General features: G+C 50.0%; 1 protein-coding gene across 1 annotated transcript in view; it reads left to right on the forward strand.

The window, feature by feature from the left end:
- CPAMD8 (C3 and PZP like alpha-2-macroglobulin domain containing 8) overlaps nucleotides 1–21,572 on the forward strand; it is a 97,912-nt gene that overhangs the window by 15,673 nt on the left and 60,667 nt on the right. The window contains exons 8-17 of the mRNA XM_059919769.1: nucleotides 335–448; nucleotides 1,552–1,636; nucleotides 3,349–3,457; nucleotides 5,904–6,131; nucleotides 8,268–8,438; nucleotides 11,134–11,262; nucleotides 17,820–18,003; nucleotides 19,297–19,469; nucleotides 20,073–20,222; nucleotides 20,595–20,756. Coding sequence (XP_059775752.1) covers nucleotides 335–448; nucleotides 1,552–1,636; nucleotides 3,349–3,457; nucleotides 5,904–6,131; nucleotides 8,268–8,438; nucleotides 11,134–11,262; nucleotides 17,820–18,003; nucleotides 19,297–19,469; nucleotides 20,073–20,222; nucleotides 20,595–20,756 — 1,505 coding nt within the window. The remainder of the gene's footprint in view (nucleotides 1–334; nucleotides 449–1,551; nucleotides 1,637–3,348; nucleotides 3,458–5,903; nucleotides 6,132–8,267; nucleotides 8,439–11,133; nucleotides 11,263–17,819; nucleotides 18,004–19,296; nucleotides 19,470–20,072; nucleotides 20,223–20,594; nucleotides 20,757–21,572) is intronic.

Here is a 21,572-nt window from a genome sequence, read left to right on the forward strand (position 1 = left end):
AAGGGAACGACTCGGGTGGGGAGCAGAGTGGGTGAGCTGGATGGCCTGTCTCTCTGGCTCATCCAGCTCACTGCCTGCACCTGGCCTTGGCCTCAGGGGTTCCCCAGGAACCCAAGGTGCAGTGTCTCGCTGCTTCCGCTTCAGACTGCAGAGGTGCTTGTTCTGCACAAATCCCCGCCAGCCTCGGGTGGCTTCTGGCTTCCCCGAGGGACTGTTCGGCCAGGGGGAGGCGCAGGGTCCCCGGGGCGCCCCTGCCCTGACCTCACCACCAGATGCCAGGCCCTCTACACACTCACTTGCCCCAGGATGAGGGGGGGCGTCTCTCTCCACACAGGCATCACCAACATGACCTTCCCCTTGTCTGACCAGCCGGTACTGGGAGAATGGTTCATTTTTGTCGAAATGCAAGGCCACGTGTACAACAAGTCCTTTGAAGTTCAGAAGTATGGTAAGTCGGAGAATCTTAGGACCCTAGGATTTCAGATCTGGGAGAAACCACAGCCCTAGTGACAACACACATGACAAGGGAGATGATGGCAGGAGCTTCATTCACTGAGGGCTCAGTAGGGCCAGGCACGATATGGAAGGCTGGGCCTTTGTCATGTCTTTTAAAAAAAATTGTAAAATGTATGACTTCATACGAGTAGAATCATAAGGTATTTGTCTTTTTGTGAGTAGCTTATTTCACGGAGCATAATGTCCTCAAAGTTCATCCATGTTGCAACATGTGTCTGAATGTCCTTCCTCTTTAAGGTTGTCACTTGCTTTTGTTCTTTCATCCTTGTCCTGAACCTATGAGGTATCTCCATTTTACAGATGGGGAAACTGAGGCTGAGAGAGCTGTTAAGGAAACTGCTCAAGTAATAAGAGCTGGGGAATGAACCTGGGCCAGAGCCACATACTCTGCTTCTGTGCTAAAATTCTCCCTTGTGGGGTCAAGGATTTCTCTTCCTTTCACAAGGCAGGTCTCGGAAGGAAAATCCTTAGAGGTCAGGGTTATGGGTTGCAAGCCACAGAAGCCTGGTGCAGACTCAGTAAGCAAAAGGAAGGGGTTATAGGCTCGTGTAACAAGCTCTCAGGACCAGAGTCTTCACGTTTCCTCCATTCTGCTCCTCGGTGTCCATCTCTCCGTGGGCTGTGCAGGGGGACGAGATGGCTGGACGTACCCGGGGCAGCAAAGAGTGACCCTTTCCAGCTGCAAGCACCCTCAGGATGCCCCTGACGGGTCCAGAAGCCTGGCTGCTTGTGCACCCCTGGGATGGGCTGGAATTGGCTGCACTCAATTCAGGTGGCCTAAAACTGATGATACGTGGCCCCCTGAGAAAAACGATGTGCTGGTCCCCCAAAGATAGGAAACAGATGCGGCCGGCAAAATCCCCAGAGAGCTGCCCGTGCTCAGCAACGGGTGGTGTGGATTCCTATGGTGTCAGCAGCATAGAAAACCCCAGAGTTGCCTTTGTGTTCCTCCCTCCCACATCTCCAGTACCCTTCTGGGGCCACCCCAGAGGTGGAAGCCACCCTGCCTCCCTCCTCTCTGCTCTCTCCCTTCAGTGTTGCCGAAGTTTGAGCTCCTTATTGACCCGCCCCGATATATCCAGGACCTGGACACTTGTGAGACCGGCACTGTGCGGGCCAGGTGAGAAAGAGGCGGCCACTGTCGGTGAGCCCTTCCCACTGTGGGCACGCCCCTCCCCTAGGACCCACCCCTTCCCAGGCAATGCTCCTCCCCTAGGACACGCCCCTCCTCCAGAGCACACCCATTCCCCTTAGGACTTGCTCCTCCCCTAGTACTTGCCCCTCCCCAGGGAAGCCCCTCCTCCAGGCCATGCCCCTTACCCTGCGGGAAACATCCACAGCCAGTGGGCTGACCCACAGCCAGTGGGCTGACCTGCCTAATGACCAGGCTGTTGACGGAGCCCGATGTGAGTGTCGACCAGAGGGAGTCAAGAGGCTCTGTCCCTTTCTGGGGCCCCTGGGAGAGCCCTACATGGCCCGTGTCCCCGCCCCATCTCTGCCACCTGCCGGAGGTTGTTGCTGAGACTTCTCCCTGGTGTGTCTCCCCTGGCTGTGTGTGTTTTAAAATCCAGGGACGTGCTGGATACATTTTTTTTTTTTTACATCTTTATTGGAGTATAATTGCTTTACATTGTTGTGTTAGTTTCTGCTGTATAACAAAGTGAATCAGCTATGCGTATACATATATCCCCATATCCCCTCCCTCTTGTGTCTCCCTCCCACCCTCCCTTTCCCACCCCTCTAGGTGGTCATAAAGCACCGAGCTGATCTCCCTGTGCTTTGTGGCTGCTTCCCACTAGCTATCTATTTTACATTTGGTAGTGTATATATGTCCATGCCACTCTCTCACTTCATCCCAACTTAGCCTTCCCCCTCCCCGTGCATGTCCTCAAGTCCATTCTCTACGTCTGCGTCTTTATTCCTGTACTGCCACTAGGGTCATCAGAACCTTTTTTTTTTTTTTTTTTTTTTAGATTCCATATATATGTGTTAGCATACGGTATTTGTTTTTCTCTTTCTGACTTACTTCACTCTGTATGACAGACTCTAGGTCCATCCACCTCACTACAAATAACTCAATTTCGTTTCTTTTTATGGCTGAGTAATATTCCATTGTATATATGTGCCACATATTCTTTATCCATTCATCTGTTGATGGACACTTAGGTTGCTTCCATGTCCTGGCAATTGTAAATAGTGCTGCTGGATACACACATTTTATAGTCTAGAAAATACTATCAAAATTCTGGGTGTTATTTTTTAAATTTTGCTCCCATTTTGCCCCTGTGTCCCAGTAAGCAGGTGTCTCCACTGCATCAGGCATGACATATGTATATTTAAGTATTTTACCAACATCCCTGAGAGGATGGTTTTATTCTCATTCTCCCGGTGAGGAAACCAAAGCTCAGAAAGTTCAGATCTCTGGTCCAAAGTTGAACTTCCTGGGCACTTAAGCCCAGCCAGGCCTTCCCGTTGTCCACGGTTGCTTGATCCTCTGTGCTGCCTTGCTCCAATGTGTGGCCAGCCTCAGTGGTTGTCTCATATACCCTGCTGCTTTGGGTCCAGAGTTCCTCTCTGACCCTTGATCTCTTTTTCTGTCCAACATGAGGCTTGGTGCAGACGATCACAGGGCCCTGACATGATCTGTCCTTACTCAGGGCTACAGGGAGGGCTGTAAGGATGGAATGTAGGATGGGAAGCATCCCTGGATTAGCCACTGTACCACTGACCACATCTTGCAGGGCCTGGCCTTCCTGAAACTGACCCCTCCCCCGCTGTCTCCTGGGCATCTCCTGCTTGCGAAACTTACTACCCTTTGTCCTTTTGTTCCAGGTATACCTTTGGGAAACCTGTCTCGGGCACTTTAACCATCAACATGACTGTAAATGGCGTGGGGTACTACAGCCAGGAGGTGGGGCGCCCCATCCTCAGGACCACCAAGGTGAGGAGCAGGAACCCCGACCCACTCGGTGGGTCCCTTCCCACCAGCTTCAGCTCTGTGATCATCCGTTTTATTTTGCTTTCCAAAACAGTTTAGATGGTGGGGATATTCCGATGATAAAATTCCTGCAGGCTGAACGTAGAGGCTAGAACATATAAAAAAGGAGTAGTAAAGTCGACTTGTCCTCTGATAGGCAGACACAGCCACTATTGGTATTTTGATGTGTTTCCTCTTAGGATGTTGTGTGTAAAGTTAAAAAAAAAGTTCTCTTGAGACATAATTCACATATCATAAAATTCAGATCCCCGTATAGAATGTACGAGTCGGTGGTTTTTAGTATATTACAGAGTTGTACAACCACCACCACCATACAGTTTTAGAATATTTCTGCTAACCGTCCCCCCACCCCCACCAATCTCTCACATCCTTTTGCAGTTAAGCCCTGTTTGCATCTCCAGCCCCTGACAACCACTTACTTACATAGTCTGTCTCTATGGATTTCTGGACATTTCATATAAATGGAATCATGCACCATGTGACCTTTTGTGTCTGGTTTCTTTCACTCAGCCTGATGTTTTCAAGGTTCATCCACATTGTATTGTGTGTAGGTACTTCATCCTTTTTTATGGCTGAGTAATATTCCGTTGCGTGGTTGGACCACATTTTGTTTATCCGTTCATTAGCTGATGGACATTTGAGTTGTTTCTACTTTTCGGCTATTATGGGTGATGCTATGAACATTCATGTACAAGTTTTTGTGTGGCCAGATGTTTTCATTTCTTTTGGATTTGGAATCCCTGGGTTGTATGGCGTGCAATGAAATGAAGACCGTCCAAACAAGAACAAGCAAAGGCTATTTATTCGAAGCTTGCAGCAAGGGAGTCAGCCACCATCACCTGTGTTTGGCAGAGACTCAAAGGCAGGTGGAGAAGTGGGAAAGCTTTATAGTGAAAGAAAGGGAAGGCTTCCAGTGTGCCATGATGGGAGGCTGTTGGTGTGCAGAAGCCATGGGCGGGTAACTAGAAGCAGGCATCCAAAGTGATTGATGAAGGGTGCATATTTGGCTTTTTCCAATTGGTCTTAAGATGGAAGTGGGAGCCAAAATCAGAAAGAATGTCAGTTATTAATCTGGTCCTGGCTATTTGGGGCTGGTTGTTACGGGAGTTATTGTTTGGTTGCTATTGAGATAGGGGTCTGACTTCTTACAAGTCTGACTTATAGGTACAGTTGGCCCTCCCATGTCTGAGGATTCTGCATCCCAGGATCCCAGATTGAAACTCTTCGAAGTTGGTTGAATCCGCAAATGTGGAACCGCGAATACGGAGAGCCGACTGAAATGGGTTGGCTTCCTTGCTGGTGCCTGCAGAGTGTGGGTCCGAGTTCTCTTTTTTCTGTATTATCTGGCCCTGGTCCATTCGTATATTCAGTCTCTCAGTGGTGTCTCTATGTTTAGTTGTTTGAAGAACTCCCAGACTGCTTTCCAAAGTGGCTGCATGATTTCACGTTCCCGTGCATGTAAAGTTTTATAACCTGGTTTTTGTTTTTCTTTTTCAACTTAACATTAAGTTGTGAGTGTGCTACTATGTAACATACACACACGTCTTGGAGATTCTGTGCCTCTGTAGGCATTAAACCCTGTCACTGCCACCTCCTTCCCATTTCCACCCGAAGCTACTTCTTCATCCCTTTGCCGCCTGGGATGTGTCCCCCCTCTCTGTCCCTGAGGCTTCTCTTCTGTAGAGTGGACACCCTGGCCCCTCACCTCTTTCGTGCCTGGTGTTGGTGCCCTTGGTATCCTAGCCGTTGTCCCTGGAGGCTGCCCCTGGTGGCCCTTGTCTTAATTTTCTCCTTTACTGAGTAATTCACTCCACAGCTGTTTGTGGATGTGGATTATTTGCCAGCCTCCGCCCCCAGGTCCTGAGGTAGGGGTTGATTGAGGGGGTTGTGTACCCCAGGCGTGGGAGGCGAGCCAGTGCTCCAGAGTGTGGCTGACCAGGTTCAAGTCCCTGCCTGCCGTCTGGCCCGAGGGGTTGTCTCACCTTCTGCCCAAGGAGCTGACTCCCTTCCTCCTGGGACATAATGCATGTCCAGCCAGGGATTCAGTCCCCACACAGTGACTCACGGCATAGGTCGGGTGGGTCACCGAGTGGCCCCCTGGCCCTCCAAGCAGCCAGAGACACCTACTTTTTTTGTTGTTTTAATATTTATTTATTTGGCTGCGCCGGGTCTTAGTTGCGGCACGCGGGATCTTCGTTGCGGCATGTGGAATCTAGTTCTCTGACCAGGGATCGAACTTGGGCCCCCCAGATTGGGAGTGCGGAATCTTAAACCATTGGACCACCAGGGAAGTCCCCAGAGTCACCTACTTGAGCTCTGTGCTTGTGAGTCGTCTCTCAAAGCCACTCCAGCTCCCGGCGAGCATGACCTGTGGGTTTCCCGCCTCCAGATCCACGGCTCCCAGGACTTCAACATCTGCGTGAAGGACATGATCCTGGCCGATGTCCCTGAGCACTTCCGGGGCACCGTCAGCATCTGGGCCATGGTGACCAGCATGGACGGGAGCCAACAGGTGGCTTTTGATGACTCCACCCCCGTCCAGAGACAGCTGGTGGATGTCCGGTACTCCAAGGACACCAGGAAGCAGTTTAAGCCGGGTCTGTCCTATGTGGGGAAGGTAAGCCCTGGGCGTGGTGCCCAGCAGGGGCTGTCAAGGTCACAGGCTCTGTGCTGCCTCCCAGCCCAGCTCCTGCCCAAGGACCACTGTGTAACCACTGCAGTGCATGCCACGGGCCCCACAGCCGTGACTTGGCTGAAAACCACGTCGTTTGATTGTGCCAGCAGAACTTTTGCCCTCTTGGGATCAAGGGACTGCTTTGCTGAGTGTGATGAGAGCTGGTACCCAGGGCAGGGGACACTGGACATTCTGCTCCACCTAAAAGCATGGTTTCCTTTAATCCACATAGTTAGACATTTCCATACCTAGAGCGTTAAACCAGGATGTTACGTATCCACTTATTATTTTAACATCTTTATTGGCGTATAATTGCTTTACAATTGTGTGTTAGTTTCTGCTTTATAACAAAGTGAGTCAGCTATACATATACATATATCCCCATATCTCCTCCCTCTTGCATCTCCCCCCCCATATACACTACCAAACGTATCCACTTATTAAATCACCTTCCTTAATTGGGTTGACTTTATCTCTGGATGACTTAACAACTAAGTCCCTAAAAGGCAGATCCCCGTCCCTGAGACAGACTGATTCAGATCCCCTGTGGGGAACAGCATTTTGAACAAGCCCCCATCTTGCTCCCACCCACCACACCATTTTTTGTACACAGTAAAGTTGAGGTGACTAGAAATTCGAGATCCTTATCCTAATAGCTGAACTGGGGCGTCTGTGTCTCAATTGCAGCTGGGGGAGGCAAGGCCGGTGGAGCCTAGCATCACCTCAGGGGGAAGCTGGCCATACCCTCTAACCCCTGCCTCTACCCAGCACCCACACCCCTGTCCCCTTTTATGTTCCATGGGTCACCCACAGGATCCTAGCGGTCTGTCCTCATGCTGTGTCCTACCCCTCCTTCTCTGCTCTGGGACCTCTCTTTTCTCCTCCATGATGAGATCTCAGCCCCCACTGTCCCACACACAGAGACATGGCTTGTGTGCCCCTGGCTTTGAGGGTACCAGCTTGAGTAGAAGCTAAGGCACCATGTGCAGGGTCAGATTGTGTATGAAGAAGGGGCTTGGGGCTGTCCATTCAGTGAAAGGGGAGCATTTCATCTACACCCAAGAAATTTCCTGCTGTCTGCCTTAAAGAATGGAGCTGAAGCTGGTCACCCCATCACCAGATACCTACACAGTTGAGGGGTGCTCCAGGGTCCTTCAGGAACCACTGACCGTATTTCTTCACAATATCTGAACCCCTCATTCTGACTGCCTTTTCTACCTGCCTGAGTGAGTGAGGTCTGAGAGTCACGTGGAACTGTCCATGGCATTGCCCGCCCCGTTCCTACCTGGCTATGGCACCAGGAGAATGGCTGGCATGTGGTGATTTGTGCCTTGTGACTTCTTTGCCAAGTCTAAGGTCATAAAAGTTTTCCCCTATGTTATCCTCGAAGTGTTTTGTAGTTCTAGCCATTACATTTAGGTCTCTGATCCATTTTGAGTTAATTTTGGTATATGGTGTGAGGTAGGGGTTCAACTGCATTCTTTTGCATGTGGAGATCCAGTTGTCCCAGAGCCATTTGTTGAAGGAATTGTTCTTTCCCCATTGAATGGTCTTGGCACCCTTGTCATAAATCAATTGACTATAATCTTTTTCTTTTCTTTTTTTTTGCTGTGCCACTCGGCATGCAGGATCTTAGTTCCCTGAGCGGGAATTGAACCCATGCCCCCTGCAGTGGAAGTGTGGAGTCCTAACCACTGGACTGCCAGAGAATTCCCCCTCACCATATTTTAATCTTATTTTTTTGAATCAATTGACTATAGATGGGTGGATTTATTTCTGGACTCTCAGTTCTTCTACTCCACTGGTCTGCATATCTGTCCTTATACCAGTACCACGTGTCTTAATTATTGTACCTTTGTAGTAAGTTTTGAAATTGGGATGTATGAATTCTTGGTTCTTTTTCAGGATTGCTTTGGCTGTTTGGGGCCACTTGCAATTCTGTATGAATTTTAGCATTAGATTGTTGATTGCTGCAAGGAAGCTGGCTGGGAGTCTGCTGGGGGATTGGGTTGAATCTATAGATCCGTTTGGGAAGTGTTGCCACCCTAACCACGTTGAATCATTGGTGACTCTTTCCAGGTGGAGCTGTCCTACCCAGACGGCAGCCCGGCTGAGGGGGTGACGGTCCAGATCAGGGCAGAGCTGACGCCGAAGGACAACATATACACCACCGAGTCTGTGTCCCGGGGTGGGCTGGTAGGGTTTGAAATCCCCTCCATCCCTGTGTCAGCCCAGCACGTGTGGCTGGAGGTGGGTGAGTCACCTAGACCCTTGTCATTCAGCCAGCAGGCATGGATTTGGTCCCTCCTCCAGGCCATGCTGGGGCACTGGGTCAGTGGACCTGGGTCCTGCCCCTGCCCTGAGGGAGTTCCAAGTCTGATGGGGGAGGCTGACAGGGAGTCAGATAACCCAACCACCCCAGAGTGAGGCGGGAGGCTGAGAAGAGATGAGGGTGCCTGGCTCCTGTGGGGGGATCTTCCCAGGTGGGCTCCTGACAAGAGAGAGGTCCAGCCAGGCTGCCTCCAGGAAGGTGGAACAGCATATGCAGAGCCCCAGAGGCCCACAGTCCTAGTGTAATTGGATCCTGCAAATGCCCAGCCAGCCAAGCCATTTCAAGAAGATATGGAGGAGGGAGTCAGTGGGGCTTCCCCTCACCTCACAGGGGTGCTCAGGGCTTACCCAGAAGGCAGTCTGTCACTCCAGCGCCCATAGTGGGGGATGTCTGGGTGGGGCCACAGGTGGGCAGACGGGAGGTGATGATGGAGAGGACACTGAGCCTGGAGCTGTGGAGGTAGAATTGGCAGGACCTGGTGTCCCCTTGTCAGGGGAGGGAGGAGCAGGTGTGGCAAAGAGGATGTCCCAGCCCTCACCTCTATAGCTGGTGGTGGGCGTGGTGGCCCCACGGACACTGGCATGGGGGGGACAGAAGGCAGCTGAGAATAAATGTGTAGGTGGGAGCCAAGGACACTTGTGGTCACTATGTCCCCTGTGGGCGACATGTCCTTAAAGATTTTTAACAGCCGGGGATCCCCAGGCCACCGACACTTTTTACCACCTGGCTACAAATTTGGAGGTTCCTGCTACCCCACTACCTTACAATTACAGCAACTGTGGACATGTAACATTATATTCATTTCAGGTGTTCAACATAATGATTTAATGTATGTATATATTGTGGAATGACACCACAATATGTCCAGTTACCATTCATAGTTACACTTTTTTTTTTCTTGTGATGAGAACCTCTAAGATCTATTCTCTTAGCAACTTTCTCAAATGTACAATACGATATTATTAACTATAGACACCATACTGTACGTTACATCCCCAGGACTGAATTTATAACTGGAAGTTTGTATTTTTTGCAATTACAGTTTTATTATAGCAAAATGATACAAATTAGGACCAACCAAAGAGAGAGACACACACGCATAGGACGAGAGCTGGGAGGGTCCCAAATTTGTAGCTTCGTGTGCTGTCCCCATGGAGTCGGGACATGTCACCCTCCTGGCACTACACACAGAGCACTGCCAACAGGAATGCTCACTCCCACTTCGGTGTCCACAGTTATTATTGGGGTTTCATTACATAGGCTTGATTGATTAATCATTGGCCCCGTGACTGAACTCAGTCTCTAGCTGCCTCTCCTCCCTAGAGGTCAAGTTGATACCACATCACGTGGCTCAAAGCCCCAAACCCTCTAATCCCATGATTGGTCTTTCTGACATGATTGTCCCCATCCCGAATTATCTCATTAGCTCATATTGTCAGGACCCACCATGAATAACAAAGACACCCGCATCACTTGGGAAATTTTAGGGGTTTAGAGGCTATCTGCCAGTAACTGAGATAAAGGTGGGCCAGCTTCTTTTTTTAATTAATTAATTAATCAATTAGTTTAGCTGTGTTGGGTCTTCATTGCTGCACGCAGGCTTTTCTCTAGTTGCGGCGAGTGGGGGTTACTCTTCGTTGAGGTGCGGGCTTCTCACTGTGGTGGCTTCTCTTGTTGCAGAGCATGGGCTCTAGGCATACGGGCTTCAGTAGTTGTGGCTCGTGGGCTCTAGAGTGCAGGCTCAGGAGTTGTGGCTCACGGGCTTAGTTGCTCTGTGGCATGTGGGGTCTTCCCAGACCAGGGCTCGAACCTGTGTCCCCTGCATTGGCAGGCGGATTCTTAACCACTGCACCACCAGGGAAGTCCCCAGCTTCTTTATTCTTTACCACACTTAGGTCTTAGACTACCCCCCTCCTGCCCCCACTTCTGGCGTCTCTCTTGTGTTAGCCACACTTTTCCAGCAGCAAGTGAAGGCAACAGGTTCAAACTCCCAAAGGAGCAAAAGTAACATAACTGCCGGTCCCTGGGGCGTGAAGGGGGAGGACGCAGAGCTCCAGGTGAAGCGGCATCCAGAGCTCTGGGCATGCTGTCCAGCGCGGCTGCTCCTTCTCCTGACCACCATCTCCCCTGTGCTCACTTCCCAAGCAGGTTTTACCCTCCGAGAAGCCACTGAGGCTGCTGGCAAGCCCAGAACATGGGCTTCCCTAATATGCCCATGATGGAACTGTCTCTCAGTGGCCACGTGGGCCACCTGCCGTTGCCTGAGCCAACCCCCAACACCCTGTGGCCAGCCTTGGACACTTACTTCCCGTGGAGCTGGGGAAGAACAAGCTAGCCACACTGGACCCCATACTCTGAGAATTGGGGAGGAGGTTCTCTAAAGGGAAATTGGAGCATGAGAGGATCTCACTGCAGGGCGGGGCGGGGCAGGCAGAAGCATGGAGTCGGGACACATCACCCTCCTGACGCTACACACAGCGCGCTGCCAATAGGGAAGCTCACTCCCATCTCGGTGTCCACAGTTATTATTGGGGTTTCATTACGTAGGCTTGATTAAGACCCCCTTCTTACACCAAGCATCCAAGCCTTGATCAAATACCCTCTCTTCTTTAGACCAAGGTGACAGCACTCCGCGGAAAGCTCGTGGGGGCCCAGTACCTGCCCAGCTACCTGTCCCTCAGCAGCTGGTACTCCCCCAGCCAGTGCTACCTGCAGCTGCAGCCGCCCTCCCTCCCCCTGCAGGTAAGGCTTTCAGGTGTGCCCTCCTCGAGCAGGACGGGGCCCAAGAAGCAGCGTGCACGTGCCTCCAGGGGACCTGCACGTGCCCCAGCAGGGTTAATGCTGATGCTGACACAGGAGCCCCATCCCTCCAGCAAGGGGAGTATGCCGCGGAATGAATGCCTGTCATTTATTTATGATGGACATATAGTCCAAGGCCAGGGTTTACTGTGATGTCACCTGCCCTCAGGGTCCTGTTGCTCCCACCCATGAGACAATTCCCCTACTGTTGGCCCTGGTTCCCCACTGTCTGGAGTTTCTTGTGCAAAGGCACCGGAAGTCACCCACCAGACGCTTGCAGACACACCAAGTGCAAAGATGAAACGAACTCAGGGCTGGGTCTCACGTTAGTTCTTCCTAAGTCTGTTATTCCATGATCCAAATTAAGTAAGATGCTTGAAGATGTGTGTGGAAATAGGGATCTGTAAACACTGAGCAGAAAATACGGAGACTTCCCATATACCCACCTCCCCTGCACGCAGTTTCCCTGATTATTACCATCTGTTAAAATTGATGAGCCACTATTAATATGTGATTATGAACTAAAGTCCCCAGTGTATGTCAGGGTTCCCTCTTGGTGGTGCACATTTTATGACAAATGCACAATGTCACGTATCCACCGTTACAATGTCAAACAGAATGGTTTCACTTCCCGAAAAATCCACTGTGCTCTAAATATTCATCCCTCCCTCCCTTCAACCCCTGCACAGGCTGAGCTTTTCACTGTCTTTATACTTTTGCCTTTTCCAGAATGCCATAGAGTCAGAATTATACAGTGTGTGTCCTTTTCAAATTGGCTTCTTTTTTTTTTAATATTTATTTATTTATTTGGCTGCAATGGGTCTTTTTTTTTTTTTGCCTGTGTTGGGTCTTCCTTGCTACGCGAGGGCTTTCTCTAGTTGCAACGAGGGGGTGCTACTCTTCATTGCGGTGCGCGTGCTTCTCATTGTGGTGGCTTCTCTTGTTGCGGAGCACGGGATCTAGGCACATGGGCTTCAATAGTTTTGGCACGTGGGCTTAGTAGTTGTGGCGCATGGGCTCAGTAGTTGTGGTGCATGGGCTTAATTGCTCCATGGCACGTGGGATCTTCCTGGACCAGGGATTGAACCTGTGTCCCCTGCACTAGCAGGCGGATTCTTAACCATTGTGCCACCAGGGAAGTCCTGTGCCGGGTCTTAGTTGCAGCACGTGGGATCTTTGTTGCCACTTGCGGGATCTTCGTTGAGGCATGTGGGATCTTTTTTAGTTGCGACATGTGGGATCTAGTTCCCTGACCAGGGATTGAACCCGGGCCCCCTGCATTGGGAGTGCGGAGTCTTAGCCACTGGACCACCAGGGAAGTCCCCACAATGGCTTCTTTCGCTTAGCAATTTGCATCGAACTACCTCCGAGTCTTTTCCTGACTTGAGAGGGCCTTTCATTTTCGTGGCGAATTATATTGCATCATATGGTTTGGATCAACTGCGGTTTGTTTGTCCCCTCACCTATTAAACGATATATACGTATATGTACGTTTTATAAAGCGCTCCGTTAATTCCCCTACTTGATGTCCTGAGGGCTGAGCCCGGCTGCCGTGGGTGGTGGCAAGCTTGCCAGCATTGCCTCTAATGGAAACCACTTGCCGATGGGACTCCCAGGCCCTACCAGCCCCGTAAACCTCTGAGACCCCCTCTCTGAGGGTGCTGCCCAGACCCGAGGGGCCCCTGGGATGCAGCTTGGAGGAACTGAGATGGCAGGTCTGCCTATTCCCTGGGCTTAGTGGCGCTCTGCGGGGGTTATGAGAATGAGAAACTCCGGTGAGATCGTGCCCAGCTTGGCTGCACACGCTGTTCTTGTTTTAATACTGTTTAACCATCCGTGCAGCATGGGGATGCTGGTGTTGGCCACCGTCCTGTGGGGGTGGGAAGGAGTCCTGTGTCATGTCTGCTGGGACCACTGTTCCCGTAGGCGAGGACTTGGCTGGGCCGCTCAGAGTTTCTTCTTGGAGGGACACCTCTGTCCTGCCTCAGTCAGGTCAGCAGGCGCCAGCTCTCCCCGTCCCAGACTGTCATCGAGGGGCCCTGAGTGTGACCTCAGGGCATTGAGGCAAGAGTGGCCATGCTTGGTGCAGTCCCAGCTCTGTGTTGGGGCCCTTTCTTCTTCCTCCAGCACCAAGGGATGTGCAGGGAGGAGCTGCTCTGTAAATGGGGCTGTCACCCCAATATTTTAGGGTTGCTCTGATGCCATGGGGTTAGTTCATGAGAAGAAAAAGATTTGCACTCTTTCCTTCTTTTTTTCTCCAACATCTCAAACAGAAAGAGACTTTTGTTTGGGTGTTGTTATAAGGAGGATATTTACAAATTTAGAGAGAAATTAAAAAAAAAAAGTATAATAAATAACCATAGGCTTTTCACCTAGATTTATGAATTAATATTTTGCCTCCATCCATCTACCCACCCATCTACCCACCCACTCACCCACCTACCCATCCATCTACCCATCCACCCATCCATCCTCCCATCCACCCATCCATCCTCCCATCCACCCATCCATCCACTCATCTATTTCTCTCCATCCCCCCATCCCCCCACCCATCTACCCATCCCCCCACCCATCCACCCATCCATCCATCCTCCCATCTACCCACCCATCCATCCACCTACCACCCATCAACCCATCCATCCATCCTCAGCCCGTCCATCCACCCACCCACCCATCCATCCATCCACCCATCCATCCATCCATCCACCCATCCATCCATCCATCTATCCTCCATCCACCCATCGATCCACTCATCCACTCACATATCCACCCATTCATTCATGTGAATCCATCCATCCATCCTCCCATCTACCCACCCATGCACCCATCATCCACCTACCACCCATTCCCCCACCCATCCATCAATCCATCCATCCATCCACTCATCTATTTATCCATCTATTTCTTTCCACCTTTTTTCACTGCAATATTTGAAAGTAAATTACAGATATGATGCTTCACTCTTAAATACTTGAGCATAATATGTCTTAAAAATAGGGACATTCTTCAACATGACCACAAGGTCATTGTTATATCTAAGAAAATTATATTAACTCAATCATATTGTTTAATTCACAGGCAATATTCAGATTCTCAAAGGTGTCCTTGAGATATAGTTTATATATAGTGTGTGTACACACCCATGCATGCCTGCACATGTGCACACGTGTGAGTGTGCATGTGTATGCATGTCTTGCAGATGCATGCTTGTGCATGTGCACATGTGTGTGTGCTCACCTGTGTGTGCATGTGTGTGTGCGTGCATGCATTTTACTCAGGATCAATTTAAAAGTTGCATTTGGCTCTTCTGTGTCCATAATCGTTCTTGATCTAGAACAGTCTCCCTGCCTTTTCATTGCCATGACTTTTGTAAAGAATTCAAGCCTGTGACCTTGTAGATTATCCCACATTATGAGTGAGATTCAGGTTAAAACATGGTTCTGGCAAAACTACTATGTACGTACTGCTTTTGTTGAGTCCCATCAGGAGGCACAGATTTGGGCAGCCCCACCCTTGCTGAAGCTGATCTTATCCTTGGTTTGGGTCTGGTTCCTACCAGCTCTTTCCCTCTGCAGGGGAGGCTAATAAATAATCTGGGTGACACTCTGAGGTCCCTGCCACAGTGTCCTGAGCCCCAGCAACCTTTCACCCAGTGCCTTTGGCATCTTTGATGATTCTTGCTGCAATCAGTTATCACGTTGGCTTTATGATGGCTATTCTGATTTCTGCACTTATTATGATTCTGACATTCCTTCTGAATTTATTAGCTGGTAAAAAAAGAACTTGCCCCACTATTAGTTTTGCTGTGTTATTGTTGTTTTCAGTGTGCCTATGGACTTGTGAACTTCTAAAAAATTATTCAATGTGTTATAATCTGTTACCACCATGCTTCCTTTTTTCATTTTAGATTTTGGAATAACTTTAGACTTACAGAAGAGTTGCTCATAGAGTGCAGAGAGTTCCTGCATATCCTTCATCCAGCTTTCTTTCCCTAGTGTTTTAAATTGTTTGTCTTTTTGTTTTTGTGAGAGTACTTTATATATTTTGGACATTAGACCCTTATCAGATATATGACTTGGAAGTATTTTCTCTCATTCTGTGGGTTGTCTTTTCACTTTCCTGATAGTGTCATTTGATGCAACAAAGGTTTTTAATTTTGGTGAAATCCAATTTATCTAATATTTTTCTTTTGTTGTTTGTGCTTTTGGTGCCATATCTCAAAGAAACCATTGCCAAATCCAAGGCCATGAAGGTTTACCCCTATGTTTTCTCCTAACAGTTTATGGTTTTAGCACTTACATAAGTCTTTGAACCATTTTGAGTTAACTTTTGTATATGGTGTGAGGTAAGGTCCAACTTCATTCTTTTGAATGTGGAGATCCAGTTGTTCCAGAATCATCTGTTGAAAAGACTGTTCTTTCCCCATGAAAAGGTCTCGGCACCCTTGATGAGAATCAATTTGCCACAGATGTTTATTTCTGGACTCTCAGTTCTATCCTATTGATCTATATGTCTGTCCTTATACCAATACCACACTGTCTTGATACTGTAGCTTTGTAGTAAGTTTTGAAATTGGCAAATGCGAGTCCTACAACTTTGTTCTTTTTCAAGATTGTTTTGGTTATCCTGGATCCTTTGCATTTCCATGTGAATTTTAGGATCAGCTTTTGCACTTGGACCAAAAAGGCCACTGGCACTTTGTTAGGCTTCCCCCTAATGTTACCATCTTATGAAACCATGACACATTTGTCAAAACTAAGAAATCAGCACTGGACATGATTATTAACTAAACCCTGGACTTTATTTGGATTTCCCTAGTTTTTCCAGGCACCTGCTTTTTTGGTCCAGGATCCCATGCAGGATCTCACACTGCATTTCGTGTCCTCCAGTCTGATGGTTTCTTGGTCTTTCCTTGTCTTTCATGACCTTGACACTCTTGAAGAGTTCATTCTTCTTTCTGCTACTGCAGTTTCCCAAATTTGGCTATGGGAGTGAGTACCTTTGGGTCAGCTCCTTAAACAGGTGGGTTCTTGTCTTCAGTGGGTAGTAGAATGACATTTATTAACCACCCACAGTGAACAGGTGTGGTGTTGAGAATGATACATTCATCATTTCATTGGATCCTCAGGACCTTCTGTCCAGGAGATATAACCTTATTTTACAAATGGGGAAACTGAGGATCAGAGAGGTGGAATGACTTGCCCAAGGACCCACAGTGAGAATGATACTCACCACTCACCACCTCACGTTACCCTCCTCTGGGCATTCAGAGTGGCCCAGATGTTTGGGGAGAGTCATGGATTGTAAAACATGGGGCAGGGGAGGGAACCTCTGGGGCAAAAGTCCAGAGGATGACTTCTCATGCAGCCTGTAACCTCAGTGTTGGATATGGTCACACTCCAAGCTCTTGAGGAGGTCACAGGACCTGGGAGACCTCAGCTGTAACACAGGGAATGAGGGCAGCTTGGAGGTTAAGCATGGGGCTCTGGCTTCAGCCCTTTGGGGTTTGAATCCTGTCCCCACCACTCACTGATGTTGGGAAGGGACCAAACCCCCTCTGGAAACTTGGGGATTGTGATAGAACCCAACTCATCAAGTGTATATCCAATGAGAAGTTCCAGCCCATTGCCAGCACTGGTGCCTGTGAAGTTAGGGAATAGTCCCCAAGACCATCCCCCCCACCAATTGCAGAATTTGGGGGGGGGTCACCAAACCACTTTCAGTTTCTTTAATCTCTAGAGGGAGTCACAGAATCACTGAAAGCTCTTAGAATCACAGTTACAGTTTAATACAGTGAAAGATACAGATTAAAATCAGGCAAGGCAAGAGGATCATAAGGCAGGGGCCAGGTGAGTTCTGAATGTGAACTTCCAGTTGTCCTCCCCCCCACAGAGTCAAGGACAGTGTTGCTTTGCCGCCAACAATGTGTGACTACATGCGTGGTGTACTGCCAACCAGGGATGTTCACCTGAGCCTCAGTGTCCAGGGTTTTTATTGGAGGTTAGTCACATAGACATGGCTGACCACCTGCCTGGCCGACCCTAGTCTCAGCCCCTCCAGAGGTCAAACTGATGTAGTGTGGCCCAATGTCCCTACCATAAATTATATTGTTAGTATCTGGTGTGGCCCCAGACCCCAGGTAAACAAAAGACTCATCAGGCAGGGCATCTCAGGGCCTTAGAGATCACCTCCCAGGAGCAGGGGACAAAGGCCAGACCTCTCTGGGGCTAGGTTCAGATCCTTACTACACTGCACTCACTGAGAGTTTCCATACCCTTATCACATTTCATCCACAGCACAGCCCCATTTACAGAGCATCAGCTGAGGTTGCCGTGGGGATGTGGCCACAGCCAGGACCAGATGCTGAGCACTCAGCTCTGAAGCCAGTGCTCCTCCCTCAGCTTTCTTGGCCTCCCTGTGGCCCCACAGTGGCCGCCTCCCTAGGGTAGGCTGTGGCATTGGTGCCAGGCACGGCTCCCCATGCTGCATGTCTCCCACAGGTCGGGGAGGATGCCCATTTCCCAGTGAAGTCCACGTGTCCCTGCAATTTCACTCTGTACTATGAGGTGGCTGCGAGGGGCAACATTGTGCTCTCGGGCCAGCAGCCTGCCCACATCACCCAGCAGAGAAGCAAGCGGGCAGCCCCGGAGAAACCCATCCGCTTAATGCACCTTTCCGAGACAGGTGAGCTAGGCCACAGGCTGGAGGTTCCTGTATTCCTTCTGAACCATTGAGACTGGGGTGGGTGCCCCAGCAAGGAGGAGTAGGCAGGGTGCAGCCAGGAGGGGGGCCTGCCTCAGGGTGGAGGGCACATGTCCCAGGCAAGACCGGGTTGGGGCCAGGAGAGTGGGCAGTGGCCAGCTGTTGGAGGCAGCTCCTCTTGAGGCTGCCGTGGGCTGGGCCCCTGCTGTGCCAGGTTGCCATCTGCCAGGCCCCCTCTGCCTTTGCCCCAGACTGATTCCCCATTTAGGGGTCCTTCTTTTCCCTCTCCTTGACTCCGCATGTTCCTCACAAGACCCACCTCCTCCCCTGGGTCTTCCCAGCCCCCTCCTCTTCACAGCCCTTCTGCCTAAAGCAGGATCCCCTAACTAAGGACTATGGACACTTGCAGGATATTATTTGTGGTGGAGCCTGTGCTGTGCACTGTAGGGTGCTGAGCAACATACCTGGTCTCCCCCCACTAGATGCCAGTGGCAACCCCCCTACACACAGTATGACGACCTAAAATGTCTCCAGATATCACCAATGTCTCTAGGGGGCAAAGTGACTCCTGGGTGTGAATCACTGAGATAGATAGATAGATAGATAGATAGATAGGGAGACAGATTCATAGATAGAATTATCAATAAATAAATTGATGGATGGATAGAGTCATGGATAGGTGGGTGGATAAATAGATAGCTTTATAGATAGAATCATCAATAGATAAATTGATAGATGGATGGTTAGATAGAGTCATGGATGGATGGATGGATGGATAGTTAGATGGATGATGGATAGGAAGGCAGGCAGACAGGCAGACAGGACGTCAGACAGGGTCTCTCTCATCCAAGTCACTTTCTCATCCTCCACACTACTGATGTTTGGGGCCGGATTATTCTCTGTGGGGCTGTCCTGTGCATTGTAGGGTGTTGGATGGCATCCCTGGCCTCCACTCACTAGATGCCAGTAACACCCCCAAGTTGTGGCAACCAAAATTACCAAAAGTCCCCTGGGGAGTAGCATTGCCATGGTTGAGAACCACTGGCCTGAATGGTGCTTTGGACATTGTGCACCCACATCCTCTTGGGTTTATCTTCCCTTCTGGGTGAAATAACAGGGGATGTGAGTATTCATGGAGTAGTTGCCCTGGGCCAGCCCTGGGCTGGCATCTCTTCGTGCTACACCCTATGTAACCCCCAGGGCAACTGGGGCATCAGTGGTTCTACTGTGGGATGCTGAGTTTTCATGTCTCTCCCCACCTTTGACTTGTCTAAGAGCCCTCTCCAGCCCCAGCAGCAGAGGTCAATGTGTGCGTGACCTCTCTCCGGCTGACCGTGACCCCCAGCATGGTCCCGCTCGGCCGCCTGCTGGCCTTCTACGTCAGGGAGAATGGAGAAGGCGTGGCTGACAGCCTCCAGTTTGCTGTTGAGACCTTCTTTGAAAACCAGGTAGAGCATCGGGAACCAAACTGGGGGAGGGAGAGGAGATGGGCAAGAGTCATCAGGGCTGAGGGCTCCAGGGTGTCGAGGCTGGGGTGGACTTCGCAAAGCTGCCCGTCAGACCCCACATAGTATGACAGGCAGGACTTTTAAGGGTTGCCCTACCTTCAGGATCCTAAGTTGCGTCTTTACTGGAGATCCTCCAAAAGTTACCCAAGTGGGGATTGCCTTCATTACACACAGGAAAAGTGGACAGCAGTTCTCTCTCCCTGCTGGACTCCAGACCTAAGGGACACCACTCACGTCCCCCCAGACGGGCTCAGCCCCCCACGTCCTCTCCCTGCACCCTCCAAAACTGGCTGCAACATGTCCTCTGTCACCGCCCATCTCCCCACCTCTCTTCTCCCCTCCCATCTTCTGCACAGAATGTACCAGTTGCACCAGCCTAGTTCCCGTCATTCAGCCTCCCATCCTTGTCCTCATCTGGGCAGCAAAGCCAGGGTCCCAGCTGAGCTGGCGAGGACCGACTCTTCTCGGAGGGCAGAGAGGGTGCGTGGGTGGGTCTGGAGAGTTTGGCCAAGCTCCCGATTTTTCTGCTGTGTTTGGGTCCAGGTTTCACTGACATATTCAGCAAATGAGACCCAACCCGGGGAAGTCATCGATCTGCGGGTCAGGGCTGCAAGGGGCAGCTGCGTGTGTGTTGCTGCGGTTGACAAGAGCATCTACTTGCTCAGGTCTGGGTTTCGGCTGACTCCCACCCAGGTGAGCGGGGGCCCTTGGGCGCTGGGCTCCAGCATCTTCACGGATGTTTCTTCCTTTCCAATAACTGAAAAGCCCCGTATAAATCCAGATTGTCTGTCTTCACTGGGTTCATTCTCAGCAAACCCCATCCTTGTCGCTGTTTGGGTGCAGTTAAAAGATCTTGGAGTCAAATCCAATGTGACATTTTCCGGGTCCCACCTCTTCAGCCCCATGCTGCCCATCTTAAAAATGGGTTAATGCCACCAACTCCTGTCTCCTAAGATTGGTTCCAAGTGATACATGTGAGAGGAGGTTGAGATGGGAGCATGCCAGGCCAGTTTGGGTTGAAAAGAAACCCTCAGTTGACCAGTTCCTGCTCCCCTTTGTTTGTAGGTTTTCCGGGAATTGGAAGATTATGATGTTTCCGATGCTTTTGGGGTGTCCAGGGAAGATGGACCCTTCTGGTGGGCTGGGCTGATGGCCCGACGACGCCGGCGCTCCTCCATCTTCTTGTGGCCCTGGGGCATCACCAAGGACTCCGGGTTTGCCTTTGCCGTAAGGAGAGGTGGTCTTGGACCCCACCGCCCCCTTCTGAGCTCCTCTTCCTTTGAAACAAAGGGTCTCGGGGTACAGAGATGGGTTGGGGTGGAAGTTTCCAAACTTATAGCATTGCAGGATCTTTTTTGATTCTCCCCAGTGAAAGCTCATATGTGGACCCTCCCAATTTGCAAAACGGACGAGAACAGAATGAATATCCATTGATAACTTGAACTTGTTCTGGAGCAATGACGATGAAAGTGCTTTGGTGGAAGGAAAACCTACACTGTGGGTGCAGGTGCCGTGTTCTCAGGTGGTGGCCTCACCCTTGTTGACATTTATAGTTCAAATCTGTCCCCTTCCTTCCTGGCTCCGGGGACCAGGGCGCTGCTGGAGACGCAATACACACAAATGTCATTCTAGCCCACTTTAGCATGCTGGCGGTCTCCACTCAAATGCATGAGGGCACTTTTCATCCCAGGTTTTAAATCATTTAAAAGGCATCCTTGGGAATCCTCTGGTGGTCCAGTGGTTAGGACTCTGTGCTTTCAGTGCTGGGGCCCGGGTTCAATCCCTGGTCGGGGAACTAAGATCCTGCAAGCCCTGCAGCATAGCCAAAAAAAAATAAAATAAATAAAAGGCATCCTTTTCCTCCCATTTTTATTATGGAAAATTTTCAAACATACAGAAAAGTTGAACGAATTAGCGAACACCTGTAGATCCACCACTTGGATCCCACAGTTAACATTTTGCTGTATCAAATATATATACCAATATATATACATATATATTATTTTTTTATTAAAGAATATTTTTGATGTGGACCATTTTTTA

This window comes from Balaenoptera ricei, chromosome 3 (assembly GCF_028023285.1).
Source record: "Balaenoptera ricei isolate mBalRic1 chromosome 3, mBalRic1.hap2, whole genome shotgun sequence".
Lineage (NCBI taxonomy): Eukaryota > Metazoa > Chordata > Mammalia > Artiodactyla > Balaenopteridae > Balaenoptera > Balaenoptera ricei.